The sequence below is a fragment of the Cotesia typhae genome, unplaced genomic scaffold (genome assembly GCF_013202065.1).
Source record: "Cotesia typhae breed Kobodo isofemale line unplaced genomic scaffold, CoteBio_Ctyphae scaffold_121, whole genome shotgun sequence".
NCBI lineage: Eukaryota > Metazoa > Arthropoda > Insecta > Hymenoptera > Braconidae > Cotesia > Cotesia typhae.
In genome coordinates, this window is record NW_027423773.1 from 268,459 (window position 1) to 284,254 (window position 15,796).

The window sequence follows — 15,796 nt, forward strand, 5'->3', positions numbered from 1 at the left end:
TGGTTGAATTTTTTGTGGAAAATTTTTTTGAGTTATTTGAAATAATTTTTTGGAAAATTTTGGAGCAAATTTGGATGAAAAAAGGTATTTTTAGAAATTTCGGGGTAGTTTTTCGTGAAAAGTAATTTTTTTTTACCTGATTAAATTTGTAAATTAAATTTCAGTAATCCAAAAAAGTTTCACTAGTATATTCACAAAATTTTACAAATTACCACAACAAAAACCAAACTTTTTTTTCCGGAAAACTCTTTCGGAAAATGTTGAAAGATGGACCGCGAGCACGATGTTGTTTCAATGAAACAAGAAAGACAATGAATTTATCCGGCAATGGAGCGAACAGCGACCCGGGTGATGAAAAAAAATGTAAATTAAAAAGTCAGCCGGCCAATCCCGTGGCAGCTCGAATCAAAGATGGCTGCCGATAATGCGCACAGAAGGTTCCCACAGAGAGAGGGAACGCGAAGGGAAAGGGGCCTCTATGGCATTCCCGAGCCCCATTGGGGATTGGGGGACTGTAATCATCATTTCTCTTCTCACACATCGAACATTGAACTATATATATATATATATATATATATATATATATATATATATATATATATATATATATATATATATATATATATATATATGTGGATAAGTTGTAGGTGAGTTTTAAACTGGTTAATCGATAGGTGGAAGACGCCAGGAATTTATTTAAGAGAAATCAAAATGGTACGAAGAAGTTTGATAAGAATTGATCATTTTTGATGAGCAAGTTTTGAGAGAGCTTATGGGAGTGGAGATTCAAAATTTTAGGGGGTTGTAGAGGAAAGTTCAAAGATACTTTTGTACTTAATTATAAGGTTCTGGGGTAATTTGGACCAGAGTTATGGCATTTTGAAAATTGAAATTAAAAATATGAGAATTTCAGAAGAATTTTCAAAAGAGAATTTTTTAAAAAATTGTATGAAAGAAATTTGTGGAGATTGAGAAATGAAATTGTTATGGGATTGTAGAGGAAGGTTTAAAGAAAATTTTAAGTAAAAAATTTCCATAATCGGACCACTAGAACCAGAGTTCCAATTATTTTATTTTAAAAAAATTTGAAAACCAAATAAAACAAAAAACACTTTACTATTTTTGTTATTGTAAGCATAATTTCATAATAGTCAAGAGCCGGACGCTTATGGGAAAGTAAGTCGTTAAAAATGTTAAGAATTCAAAATAAAAAATATAAAAGAAGGCAGCCGAGCAAAAATATTTTTAATAGGTCAGGTGCCAGCGTTAAGACTCTCCAGTCTCTCTTGTCTCCAGACTATTTGTTTAGGGTCTGGTTAAACACTAAATAGTCTAGATATAGATCAGTGGTCTACTAAACTCTTCAGGAGCTTACAGAAGAGTGACGAGTTGTCACTTTGCCGCCATTAACTTCTTAACGCCATTGTTAGATTATTATTGATCCTTTTTCGGTTAGATTTTTCGACTTACTTCTGTGTACATTAGAGCCTGTGTACGATTTGGTACACTTTTTCTAAATTTTTGAGCAACCAGATATTCTTGTGGGATGTTATTGGGAAGTTTGTGAAGTATAATGCAGATGAAGTTGGAATTTTGGAGATAAAATTGCGGGAAGAACAATTTTAAAAAATTTTTAGACAGAAAAGTAATGAAGATTAAGGAATTAAATTTTTATTAAGCCTTAGAGAAAGGTTCAAAGAAACTTTTGTACTTAGTTAGAAGTTGGTGGGGTAATTTGGACCGGAGTTATGGAGGTAAGAAGTTTGAAAATAGCTAAATTTAGTCGAAATCGACCAAAAAAAAATTATCTGAATTTTTTATGGCGAAAGCGAGGATGTAACAGGTATAATACGTAATATTTACCATACAGACAGGTTAACCTTGATAGAGTATTGCAAGTTGTCATGAATCGCAAGCTCGACGGAGGTTAGTGTGATAGTTAGAGCCAGTTTGATTTTGGCTGTCATGCTTAGAATCACTTTCGATGTTAACTCGGCTTATTTATTTAGTGTTAAATAATGTTATCGACCGCCAGAATAACTTGTAGGAAATAGAATAATATCCTTATGGTTGGAGTCCAGGCGCCGCTTATTTGAATACCATCTGATCGAAGAGCATAAGTGTCAATGAACGCCACCGCTACCGCATTACATGCACTTTTTGGTACTACTAAATACATGTATAATGTATTTTGTGATTTTGTACTATCACTATCACTTTTTATCGAACCTTTCATTCATAAAATTATAACTGAAAGTTCATTTTAACAAAAAAATAACAAAATTTACCCCTGATTTTTGTTTAACTTTGAGACGCGATAACTCTGATCCTAATTACCTTACCGACTTCTAATTTTATATAAAAGTTTCTGTGAATCTTTCTCTACAACCCCATAAAAAATTTATTCCTTAATTCCCATAAATTTCCTCCCAACAAATTTTTAAAATTTTCCTTTTTTCAAAATTCCTTAAAAATATCTCATTTTCACTTTCAAATTTCGTTCCTTCATAACTCTGGTTCAAATTACCCCACCAATTTCTAATTTTATACAAAAGTTACTTTGAACTTTCTTCTAAGACCCTATAAAAAAATTCATTCATTAACTCCCATAACTTTCCTCCCTACAATTTTTTCAAAATTTCTCTACTAAGAAAATTTCATCAAAAACTTCCATCTGAAGCAAGAAAAAAATCAAAATCTCTTACTTACAATAATAATAAAATTTTTCTAAGCAATTACAGTGAATCAATAAATCACTTAAAAGTACAGGAATGCCTTTACATAACTCTAGATTAAAATATTACAATAAAATTCGTATTAGAGCTCCGTCGGCTCCATGTCACTTTTTTTCTCCCGTCAATTGAAAATTCGAATTATTTTTTACTCTTCTTTCAACTATTATTATTATTATTGTTGTTATTATTGTTGTGTATTTTTTTGGGATTGCCGACCACAATGGCGGCGTTGGATTGAGCGGAGCCAGGTTCAATTATTTGGGATTTAACTTGCGATGTCTATTTCTCCGGCTCCGAGTTTAGTTTTTTTTTTTTTTTTTCGTTTTCTTTAATTTTATTTTTCTTTTCCTTTTCGAGACTTGCAAACTCATGGTGACTTAAAAAGTCACTTCTTCATCTTCTCATTCAGCTATCACGTCACAAGCGTCTCATTGTTATTTAACTACACGCTTCAAATATTTTTATTTGGAAGTATAGATATATACAATTTACTATTTTTTATATTGACATCTTGATGAAGGAATTTTTTGAAAATTCGTAGCTTGGAAAATTATGAAAATTAAGGAGTGAAATTTTTATAGGGTCTTAGAGGAAGGTTCACAGAAACTTTTGTATAAAATTAAAAGTCGGTGGGGTAATTTGGACCAGAGTTATGATTAATTATTAAACTAGCTGGCAAATATTTGGGCATCGCGAAAAAGAGGGTCTGTTGCTGGGAAAAATAATAAATAATTGAATCTTATAGCAAGGAGGTCAAAGGGACCGAAGGAGGACGAAGAATAGAATAAGAAGGAAGAAGGTATCATCCCCTCGGGCGTGTATATATCTCTTTATGCAATGAGCCGAGATATGAGTAATGGTGCGTGTTCAAGTTTTGCTCGACAACAGCGGGGTGAAATGAGCCAAGTCATCAACGATTCGGTCCCGGCTCAGCTGCCTTACCCACCCAATGCCGAAACTATGTACAATGTACATCATATATAATACGGTTGCTTCCAAATATTGATTATCCCTTGGGACTCGCGGCCATTTCAAAAAATATAACCAAGGAAAGCTATCTTTTTCAGTCTACTTTAATTTTAAACTTAGAAACGCTATAACTCTGGTTCTAACTGGCCTAGAAACTTCTATTTATATACAAAAGTTCCTTTGAACCTTCCTCTACAACCCCATAACAATTAAATTCCTTAATTCCCATAGCTATCCTTCCTAAAACTTTTTTAAAACTTCCTCCAAAAAATTCCTTAAAAATTCTTTAATTTTCACTTTTTAATTTTTAAAACGCCATAACTCTGGTCCAAATTACCCTAGAACCTTCTAATTAGATACAAAAGTTTCTTTGAACCTTCCCCTACAACCCCATAAAAATTTCACTCCTTAACTCCCACAACTTTTTCAAAATTTTCCTCTTCCAAATTAAAAATTTTTATTTTCGCTCAATCTACCAAATTTTTATATTTATATTTTTATATATCTATATATACCTATATCTGTATATATATGAGGATCTATAGAAGGGAGCTAGGCGGAGCATATGCGAAATACGTAAGTCGCATGCGTTGGAACAGAACACACAGTACGTTCAAGCATCTGTCGCGTATGAGGGCGTATTTTATCCCCGAGGACGGACCCACATTTTTTTAATTTTTTTAATTTAAAAAAATTAAAAAGAAAAAATAAATTTAGAGCTGAAAAAAGTATGTTTCGATATTAAATTTAATAAAACTCAATTTTCGGTGGATCAGTCACGGTTAATATTATTATGAGCAAATAGAATAGTTGATGATGCGTAATAACGAGCGAGACGAGTTAATTTTGACGGTACTGTTGAGCTATCGAGCTTGTAATCCATAGGAGGTTTCAATTTAATTTTTAGACGGAACTTAGAGCAATATTGAGTCGTTTTTTTTTTTTTTTTTTTTTTTTTTTTTTTATAATTGTAATTTATGGAGTAACTATGGGGAAATTTTGGGAATTTTTAGGGCGTCTAGTTAGGAAATTTATTTCCCTAAAATTTTGGTCTGATATAAAATTTCCTTAAAACCCTTAGTTTTAGAGTTATTGTCAAAAAAAGAAAGCACTAAATATTTTTTTTAGTTTAATTTTTATAATAATTATTTACAGTATTATTTATTATCAAAGTTTAATGATTAATTAATGTGTTCAAAGAGTATAAACGTAATGAAAAGACCTACGGGATTGTGATATTGCTCAATGTACGATCAATGATCGTGATCGGTAAGAGAAGATTTTAATCTGGACCTCATGGTGGGTCCACGACTTATCATATTTGTCCTTTTTTATCCATAATAATAATAATAATAATAATAATAATCATAATAATTACCCCGATAATAACAACCATTGTACATTGTAAATAAAAATAATAATTAGAAAAAAAGCAATCAATCTACTCATTACTCGCTATCAAGGATCGATCGAAAGTTTTGAATGCCGCTTGATTAATGAATCTGTTTAAAAAAATAAATTTCTTTTTTTTTTTTTTTTTTCAATCTTTAATCGACTTTATCTCAGGAACTATTGGCTCTATAAAAATTTTATAAGAAACAAAAATTGTAGGGAAATAAATTTCCTAACTAGACACCCTAAGAATCCCTAAAATTTCTCCATAATTTCTCCATAAATTCCAGTTATTCCAAAAAACCAAAAATTTTGCTATTTTTCTCATTTTTCCTATTAGTCGACTTTTTTTAATCGACTTTATCTGAGGAACCATCAGCTCTATAAAAATTTTATAAGACACAAAAATTATAGGAAATTAAATTTCCTAACTACACACCCTAAAAATTCCTAAAATTTCTCCATAATTTCTCCATAAATTCCAATTATCCAAAAATATCTCTAAAATTCTTAACAATCTACACAAAATAAACAAAACAATTAATTTTTTTCGATTAACAATTAATTTATTAATATATACATTAAGAGAATTAATACACACGAAGAGTTAAAGGGCAGGGCAATAAGTTTGAAAGCTAAAGGCGTATCCGCGACACTCCTTTAACGCTGACGTAATAAAATAATAAATAAAAATAATAAAAAAGAATTTTATTAAAAATAAAACTAAAACGCAAAAATAATAATAACAATAGGCACGTTTAATTACTTGGACACCCTAGTAGCTCGTGCGCAGCGACGTAAATTATCGAGTCATGAAACGGCAAGCAAGTCGTTTAATTATCCTTGTCTCAAACTTCCAAAATTATTTTTGTTTCAACGCTATTGTTTGTGTTTATACATTATATATTATCTTTCATAATTAATAACATTTACTCCGAGTGTTTATTTATGATGTAACAAATAAAATAATTGTTCAGAGTACTCACCGGTTTCTACGTCAACTGTGTATGACAGACCCGCCCAAGGATTGTCGTCTTTTTCGTCTTTAATTTCTTCTTTCTAAAAATTCAAATTTTATTGTAAAAAATTTTGATAATTTTAAATTAATTATTGAAGGGGTTAATATGAATTTTTTTTTTTTTTTTGATATATATGATACTTTTGGATAGGAAATTGAATTTCCTACAAATTTTGATTCTTATCAATTTTTGATAAATTTAGTATTTTAGGAGTTATAGCCCAATTTAGATAAAAATTCTCGAAAAATCGTCAAAATTTTTTAACTTTTTACAAAAAAAGTAGACGCTTATATCGTAACGCCCATTTATAATAATCTAGATTTGATGTAAGCGACCATTGGAATAGAACGACAGCATTAAATCGAGGGATCTCCAATCTCCTTTCAAGCAGCATCTTCTCTCGTTTTATCTCTCCCAGCGAATAGGACGTAACACCAACACTAAATCACACTGAGAAGAACTAGAGCGACCCCTCTACTGAAAAGGGGCTTACACTTTTTAGACTGGTCCACCCTCCGCTCTATACGGATGTATATCTAAGGACTAAAGTAAAATAAAACAGGGAACAGGATAATTTATCACTATCACTGTGATAGTAACCCTCGTAGAATTAATCTCGGTGGTTTTTTATCCTTATGGAAATTTTATACATCTTGTACATACTCTTGGGGAAATTGTTTCTGCTCGACTTGCTCCGATTTTTTATTATTTTATTATTTTTTTTTGGGACGAATTATCGTAAAAATAATTTACCAATTGTCTTTATATATTTTTTAGAGTCTAGCATAGGACCGATAACAACTATTAAATATTTAAAATTAAATTTATAACCGTGGGAATAATGATCTATCCTTTGTTCTGGTCTTGAGCACAAAGAATGTCCAGAGCGTATCTTTACGATCACGATTATCGAAAATGAAAGATCTTTAGTGTATAATATACCTTTACTTGTTGTATATATTCACCGATCGGCGTCAAGCTACAAAAGATTCGATAAAATAAAATATTAAGCCGCCCAAACTGCAAGTCATCTTTTTTATTTTTTCCAGCTTCACTTAAAAAAAAAAATTATTTCCTTAATTTTAATGGGGAAAAAAAAAAAAAAAAAAAAAAAAGAAATTATTTTTTTAATCAAAAAATTGACTAATATAATATTTTATTTAAAAATAAATATTTGTACGCGTGGCATTAGTCCAAAATTGAAATCTTTTAATCCCTTTAGTGGCTGATGTAAGCCCAGGTAGGGCTTACGGCTTAAAAAGTCGGTTTATCTTCAGGATGTCGCCACTGTTTGATTCAAAAGTTCTTAAAGATTATTTTTTTATATATTTTAAAAGGAATTATCAAATTTTAGATAATACTCCGAATGCTACTGACTTACTTTTAGAGAATTAAATATCTTAAGCCTTAAAAATTAACGAGTTAGGTATTTTATCTGATCGGAATCTTGTTGGAAAGACTCGAGGTACCTTGCAAGAGGATTTATAAAAGCTGACTGAATTTAGGAAGTTATTTTTGAAGCTTTGAAATAGGTAAATAAGTTGAAAACTATTTTTGAACTTTATTTTCGATAATTAGAGCTTTAAAGACCCAAAAACTCACCTCTTTTTTCGTCACAGCCTCGGTTTTGAGCTTCTGAACCTCAAAATCAACTTTTTTCTCTTGGGAACTCGAGGATTCAGTTTTAGCATGTTCCACGTCCGCCATTGTGAAGCCCAAGTCGAGATCCTGCTTCCAGAGGACCTCGATAAGATCCATATCCTGAAAAAAACCCAAAATTCCAAAATCTTCCGTAAATTTTTCCTAATTTTAGAATTTTTTATTTTCTGTAAAAATTAAAATAAAATTACTCCGATAAAAAGATACTTTTTTTTTTTTTTTTTTAATCAGCGACGGCAAATCCGATAGAAGATATCATTAATCAAATTCCCCTCGTGTCTCGTTCCCGAGCACTTTTTCCCAACGAATGGGAGGCCGGGAAAAAATTAAAAATCCTCAACAGAACTGAAGAAAAAAAAAAAAAAGGAAACAAGCCGCCATTGCTCGGTTTAATTAAAAAGGAAATTAATCTTTCGTAACTGGAACGATGGGAATTATTATGCGTAATTTCTGCATTGATTTATATATTTTGCTTGAATATTGTCTCGTAAAAAAAAAATAAAATTCCTAGAATTTTTTTAATCGCGATTGAAAAAGTGTCTTTTTTGGAGTTTTAATTTCCAAATTGGGCAGCTGGAGCTTTCAAATCGCTATAACTCAAAAACGGTTTGTTTTTTTGGCATGATCAAAAGGACCTTTTTTATAAATCAGTAAATTTCCGTTCCAAAACACTACTCAAGTGTCTATCTAAACCCGGCAGTTCGCTTCAAAACTCAAAAACAAAAAAAAATTTTTTTTAATTTATAATTTACAATTAATAATTTTTTTTTTCTATTTTAGAGAGACTATTTTTAACGAATGCACAAAGAGAGCGTGGTTTGCATTAATAACAGTGGGTTGTACGTTTAAATTACGATGTGGGCGCGGTTGGACACCCTGCTGGGTCAATCAAAATGGCCGTCGGCCTACGGGTGAATTAATACAACCTATATATACAATTTATACAATATAATATACAACACAAAAGATCGATGTTGATGCTGAGGCAACCTTCAATCGATATGGTTAATATTTAATGCTGTAAATAAATTCCTATAAAATTAGTCAAGGCTAAAATATACATAAACATCCGCGAGGATTGATAAGTCCCCCGAGATATTTTGTTTATTAAATATTTAAATAATATCTTTTTGTCACACGGAAAATATTTTGACGCGACATGTGGAACACGTCCGAGTTTGATCGATTTGCTCCCCTGGGATTCCAAAGTGAATTGCATTTTATAGTGGAAGTATCTTAAAGAGAAAAAAGGTGAATAAAATCTTTTTGAAGGTTGTAGATTTTAAATTTCGAGTTTTGGCGAGAACTGTTGGGTTTAGATCGACATCTGAGGAGTGTTTCCGAACGGAAATTTACCGATCTATTGAAAAGTTCTCTATGACCATACCAAAAAAACGAACCGTTTTTTAGTTATAGCGATTTGAAAGCACCAGCTGCCCAATTTGGAAATTAAAACTCTAAAAAAGGACACTAGTACTTTTAAAATCGCAATAACTCGCGAATCGTCGACTTTTTTGCTACACTCATAACGATTTTTTGGGTAGATCAGAAAATTTACGATCCAAAACACTCTTCAAGTGAGGGTTTACCTCTGATAGTTTCCTCAAAAAAGTAAACACTAATTCGAAGATTTAAAATTTGGGAATAAAAAGAAGCTCATTAGTTCCACTTGAGGTCGCAAGGCAGCACAACAATATGATAAATACTCGTTATATTTAGAATAGCTGTTGGGCTTTCACCTCAGTACGGCGCCTTTCTTCCCAAAAATTTCTTTCATTATTTTCCATTAATTTTTCCCTTTTTTTCTCTGTCTCTGTCTCGGTCGCTCCTTTCTTATAAATTTCTCTTTGACCGCAACTTAAAGCGCCGATGTCTTGAAGATCATTAGTCATATATCATGAAATATATATGTGTGATGTATAAATATTAAATATGTTTTTCGAAGATAGGTGGAGTAGAAAATTTATCTATTAATTTTTTTTGGGGTGGTCTTTCAATCAATCGGTTGTAATAGTAAATATGTATTAAACATTTACATTTTTTTTTTTAATAAATCATTTTTGTAATAGATTTTTTTAAGTATTAACAATTTTTTAGGCATTATTCAATTTTTGCAAAAATAACACTTATTTAGGAAAATAATTGCTCTCAAGCAAAATAAAATTTTTTTTTTAATCCACACATATAATGACTGTAAGGTTGCTAGTTTTTAGATTAATCTACTAAAAAAATTATTTGTTATTATCTCATATCTCGTTTATTATGAAAAGTCTAATTGAATTTAATATTGTGGTTATTATTATCGCCTAGATTATACTGATAATAAATTAGATTACTATTTATATCTGTGCTAAATTTATCAACATGTATTTAATATTAATTTTACTAATTTTTTATTAATTTTATACACTTAAATAAAAAATAAATAATAATAAGTGATTTTTTAATTATCATTATTATGATTATTATTTTTGTTTTTATCATTATATAAATTACAAATTAATTTTTTAATTTTCAACAACAACTTTTTTCCTCCAATGGAAAATTCCTTCAAGATAAAGACAGAAAACAAATTTTTTCTTTTTCTTCTTTTTCATTAAACATTTTGTATACATTAACTCACTTTAATGCAAATAGTAGTGTTGCTCATTATTGCGTCACACATATTAATATTTTTTCCAGCGAATTGAACCAGTACAATTATCCACTATTTTCTTTAATTCCAACAAATATATAGATAATATATTAAATATCTATAAATACCCACAATAAAAAATAATAATTCACAAAAAACGTCAATAAAATAATTTAAAAAAAAAAAAATAAAAACTAGACGAAAATATATTTTTATAACATAAAAATCCCAGTATAATAATTTATATATATATATATATATATATATATATATATATATATATATATATATATAATTGATCGATATTTATGAGACAAAAACCATCGACAAGTTTCTTCTCAAATAATAAAGACTAGAATCTACACTATTTTATATAACACGCTGCAGAAGGAAGCAAGCACTGTGAGTAAAGAACGTTGTGTGATTACTGCCGAGCGGGAGATAACGATATATTATTACATGGTTAATCACAACTACTAATTACAGAACAAACTTCTCAGACAGAAAAAAAAAACTAAATAAATAAAAAAAAGATGTTTCTTCAGTGATTTTTCTTTAAGTTTACAAAAAAGCTTGTATCTCTGAAGAAATTAGTCTTCGGCTGGTCTATTTTCTATTACAGTTATGAAATTTTCTGAGGAATAATTTAGGTCCTTTAAAAAAATCGTTCAGGATCGATAGTTTCCGACTTACAGCCAATATAATTTGGAAAAACCGCAGCTCAGCCGCGTTTTTTACTTTTTCTCCCAGAATATTAGAATTATTCCCTCTATTTTTGTTTATACTACAACCTAGTAGGGGAATAGGTACCTGATTAGGTTATCAAATTCTCTTAGATTATTTTAATCATACATTGCCAAGGCCGGACGTTTTCAATGTCGAGTTTTCGATCTTTATTTATCAAATCTTCCCTGATAGCCAGCGCTTTCTCAGTAAGTGTTGACTTCCAGCAGTTACGGTTAATTTATACATCAAGTTGGCGGTAATTCTTCTCTCAACAACAGTTGTAAGCAAATTGACGGAAATCTACGGCCGCAACTTGAATACAAGTTAACAATCAAACTTGTAGTTAAATTTCTTTTCAACTTTACTACAATTTGAAGGAAATACTTGTACAGCAAGTTTTAACGTCTATTTGCAGAGTAAGTTATAGGTAACTAATAGGTAATCGCTCGCTTTGCCAACTCTTTCCGTCAAGTTTGCTTCAAATTGCGGACGTAGATTGACAGTAAGTTATAGGTAAGGTGGCTATCAGGGTTATTCTATTTTTATTCAATCGGTAAGCGAGAAATCGCTTTATTACTTGATACTTTTATCGATAAGAGCGAAAATTTACAGTCTGTTACCAAGAAAGGACCGTCAGTGATCGTCGGTAAGACAACAAGTAGCTCTACTGGACACTGATAAGAAAACTTTCTCTAAAATACGCGTAAAATGGAATAAAAAGAACAAAAATCGGAGTTTTTGCTATAAATCGACCTTTGATATCAAATAACTCCAGAACAATTGACTTTATCAAAAAATTATAAGAAACTTTTTTTATAGCCCGTTAAATTTTCTGTCTCCCAATGCTAAAAAAATAGAAAAATTCCAAAAATTTCTCGAATTATCACAATTAAAAATTTTCCCCGAATTTAGAGCTATAAGAAAAAATTTTTATTCTTCAAAATTTTGAGCTTTAAAAATTTTTTTTGACCCACGAATTTTTGTATACAAGTCCCTGGGGGTATAGAAAAGCAAAAATGTGTAAAAAAATTTTTTTAATTACAAAACTTACGTCATCTGAGACAAAAACGGGGATCATTCTTGGATTTTTCTTCTTTTTCCTCGCCATTCCTTTTTCCGAGTCTTCCGGAAAAACGGTTGGAGTTACCAAAAAATTCAAAGAGACCTTTTTTGTAGAGCAGAAAATTTTCTAACTAGAGGCCTTTAAAATTCCAATTTTTCACTGATAGTTCTTTAGAAAATTAAATTAAAAATTCAGAAACTTAATAAAAAAAATAGAGACACCGAAAATTAAAGTTGATTCGCGACGACAGCGACGACTACTAAAATCCGCGTTGTTATTTCCCCTTAAGGTCAACGCGGTCTCATTAATTAAATTACCATATTTTCCATTTTGCATACATATGAATTGTTAATACACGTGTGTGATGTCCGTATATCGACATTATTTCCGTAGGTCAATTGAATTCAGGCTGAGGAAAAAAAAAAAAAAAAAAAAACTATTCCCTTAAAATGAAGATTACCTAATCGGCAACTTTCAATGCTCGCTCTCGATATGTCCCTAGATGGTCACTGAGAAATTGGCTCAATCGGACGAGGTTGATTGCTAACTACTGCTCTCGATAAAACCTTGATTATTTCTAATCAGAGTCACTTTAGGGATGCGGGACATGGATTACTTGAATCTACGCGTTGAGACCTTTAAAATGAGTACCCACAAGCCCCATTTGCTCCATGTGACACACACAAGCACACACGGCGCACACACGAGCACTCTGTCGCTAGGCCTACTTGTGGGTACTCATTTTAAAGGGTTTGAAGTGGAGAATTCAAATATGTAGGTCCGGTTAACTTTGGGAGGACTGGTGGGGAGGTAATAGAGCTTTTTGTCTGGTCAGTTCGATAAGCTTTTGAGATAACTTGATTTCGATGAACTTTGGACGGTAATTTATGCTTGTATAGTGGAATAGAATAAAGTCTATTAATAATTATTCGACTTGTGTGTGAATCAACACGTGGAGTCGTTTTATTTTAGATACTATATTGATTCAGTTCATATATATTCATGCTAAAAAATTTATAAAAAATAATTATCATTACAATAACGTCCTTAACAATAACAAATAATTTTTCTCTATTTTTATAATCGAGGTCGAATTTTTAAAAACAAAATCAATATTCCACTAAAAAAAATGAGTGCATTTACAAATTTAACACTACTCGAATTATTTTTACTTAACAAGTAAACTAACAAAAATAACAATAATAAGAAAAAAAAGTAATACTTTTAATATATACCCGAATATATTGCCAAGAAATTTATTTGTATTATTTGTATTATTTGTCTTATTTTTCAGATTTATCCTCGCCGAGTTTTTAACTTTTATTTACGTTTTACGCGCTTTCATCACCCGAAATAGAATGTAAACTCTTCATTTTTATTATAATTATAATAATCATAACAATCATTAATTGGAATCGGATAATATTAAACCATATTGCTCAATTATAATAATATAAAAAGTGACTCACATTAATCGCACATACATACATAAGATAAGTCTGAATAAAAATTGTCTCGATAAAAAAAAAAAAAAAAAAAACTACACGTGTAATTAATAATCATATCGTCAACGATAGACTTGTAGAATTTTATTATAATTATTATTAATATTATTATTATTATCGTCTGATATTTTATTTTTTTAATTTTTAATCTAAAGAATTTTTATTGTGGGTAAATTTTGAGAGAAATAGTAGTGTATTATATAATGTGAGAAAGTGGTGGGGGTTTTCGGGTATGAAAAGGTTGGGACAACGAGCAGAAAATGTGTGCTCACACACGAACGCAGAAAATCGTTGTAACATCGGGATGAACTTATATCTTTACAAACATTATAAAAAAATTAATAATAATAAAAAAAAACTTACCTCCTGAGTGAGTTCACTGATAGCAGCAGATTCACTGGGAGTTTGTGCGACATCTACATCGGCATTGGTAGCGTTCCTGTCGGGGTTACTACGATCATTGGCATTGGCATTCTTCCCCGAGTCCTCAACATTCAAGAGGTAAGCATGAATACTGTTCCTCTGAGTGAGCGACCCAGGGTCGACGTCCAGGCGCGAGTTATACCTCCCAAGTGAGTTGAGTTCCTCGAAGATGTCGTGCTCGTAGTTGAAGAGCATCGAGTCGGGATTCTTGGGGTGAAGAAAAGTCGGTCGGTGGATTGCGATCGTCTGAGAGTCGGTGTGCCATCCCGAGCCGTTGTTCAGGTCCAATAGGTCCACGCCGATGTTCTGGATGTCAATTCCCAGGTAGCTCTCCGGGTCCACTCGCAGGATGGAAAGGAGCAGAGCCAATTGGAGGAGATCCTCGCGGTACAATTTCTTCAGGCTTATCATTTTTGCGGATTTTGGTTTGAGGGTTTAAATATCTAGGGGTTAATTTTTGGAGCGGAAATCGGATCTGAAACAATTTTTGATTATAAAAATTAAATGTAAATATTTTTAAAAATTTTATTGAGTCAAATTTTGATAAAAAAAATTTTTTTGAATTTTAAATGAGTTAAATTAAAAAAAAAAAAAAATTGAATATGTCAAATTTTTAATTAAATATTGATGTTAATAATTTAAAAAATTTATATTGAGTATTTTAATTTAAATTATCACTGATAAAAATTAAAAAAAAACAATATTTACTCAATTTAAAATTCTTGATATTTAAAAACTTAATTCTCAAATAAAATCAACAAAATTAAAAAAATTAAACCTTCAAGATAATTTCTATAAAATTATTATAAATAATAATAAATAAATATATTAAAAACTAACCACAAAATTTGTTGGAATCTTGACAGGAAAAAAAAATCAAATTAAAACAAATAACAACAACAATCGGGGTCACAGCGGGTCGGACTTATTAATTATTAATTTCACCATTTTGACGTCCATCCCTCTTAATAAGCCACTCCACTTATTTTTTCCATTTTAAAGTCCTCAGAGTAGAGTCTTCTCACAAAGTTAATTTATAACCTTACCGCCGACAATTCAATCACTCTTCACTCCACTTGCTCCAACTAAAAACAATTTTATATTATTCATTAATTTTACTACAAATTAGGTGAAAAATATAAATTTAAACTACAACAAACAAACAAAGAAAAAAACAATTAAAACAATTGGCGATGCTTCCAAGTCTCGTCGCCAAGACAAACTGAGTATGAGTATTATATGAGCTCTAGGCTGATTCACCAATCACTTGCCGCGAATAAAGAAAATTTTTTATATATATATATATATATATATATATATATATATAAATTATATATAGCTACTAGGTCAGTAACACAAAAAATTAACCTTGAATTTATCTATTTTAAATTTTAACAATAATAAAATTATTATTATTGTTATTAATAATAAATTTTTATTTTATTAATTTCTTTTCAAGGATTCAATTTAATAAAAATTTTATTAAATAAAAATTTTTTTGGCTTTAATAATAATAATAATAATAATAATAATAATAATAATAATAATAATAATAATTATTATTATTATTATATAAATTTTATTTTTGGTAAAAATTAAAAAAAAAATTTTTTTTAAGCTTCAAAAATGTAATTTAATGAAAAACTTGTTGATTTTATCATTATTATTAA

At 30.1% G+C, this 15,796-nt stretch overlaps 1 protein-coding gene across 3 annotated transcripts in view; it reads right to left on the bottom strand.

Moving 5' to 3' along the window:
• Nucleotides 1–15,324, bottom strand: part of Cnc (NFE2 like bZIP transcription factor cap-n-collar) — a 33,234-nt gene extending 17,910 nt beyond the window's left edge. The window contains exons 1-4 of one of the 3 annotated variants that reach the window (XM_074252887.1): nt 14,967–15,324; nt 14,067–14,601; nt 7,718–7,876; nt 6,083–6,155 (exon numbers count right to left, since the gene is read on the bottom strand). In XM_074252887.1, coding sequence (XP_074108988.1) covers nt 6,083–6,155; nt 7,718–7,876; nt 14,067–14,537 — 703 coding nt within the window. In that variant the 5' untranslated portion in view covers nt 14,538–14,601; nt 14,967–15,324. Of the gene's footprint in view, nt 1–6,082; nt 6,156–7,717; nt 7,877–10,397; nt 10,571–12,186; nt 12,429–14,066; nt 14,602–14,966 lie in introns of those variants that run through there. The other 2 variants (XM_074252888.1, XM_074252889.1) reach the window with 2 other exon arrangements.
• Between the last annotated feature and the right edge of the window lie 472 nt (nt 15,325–15,796).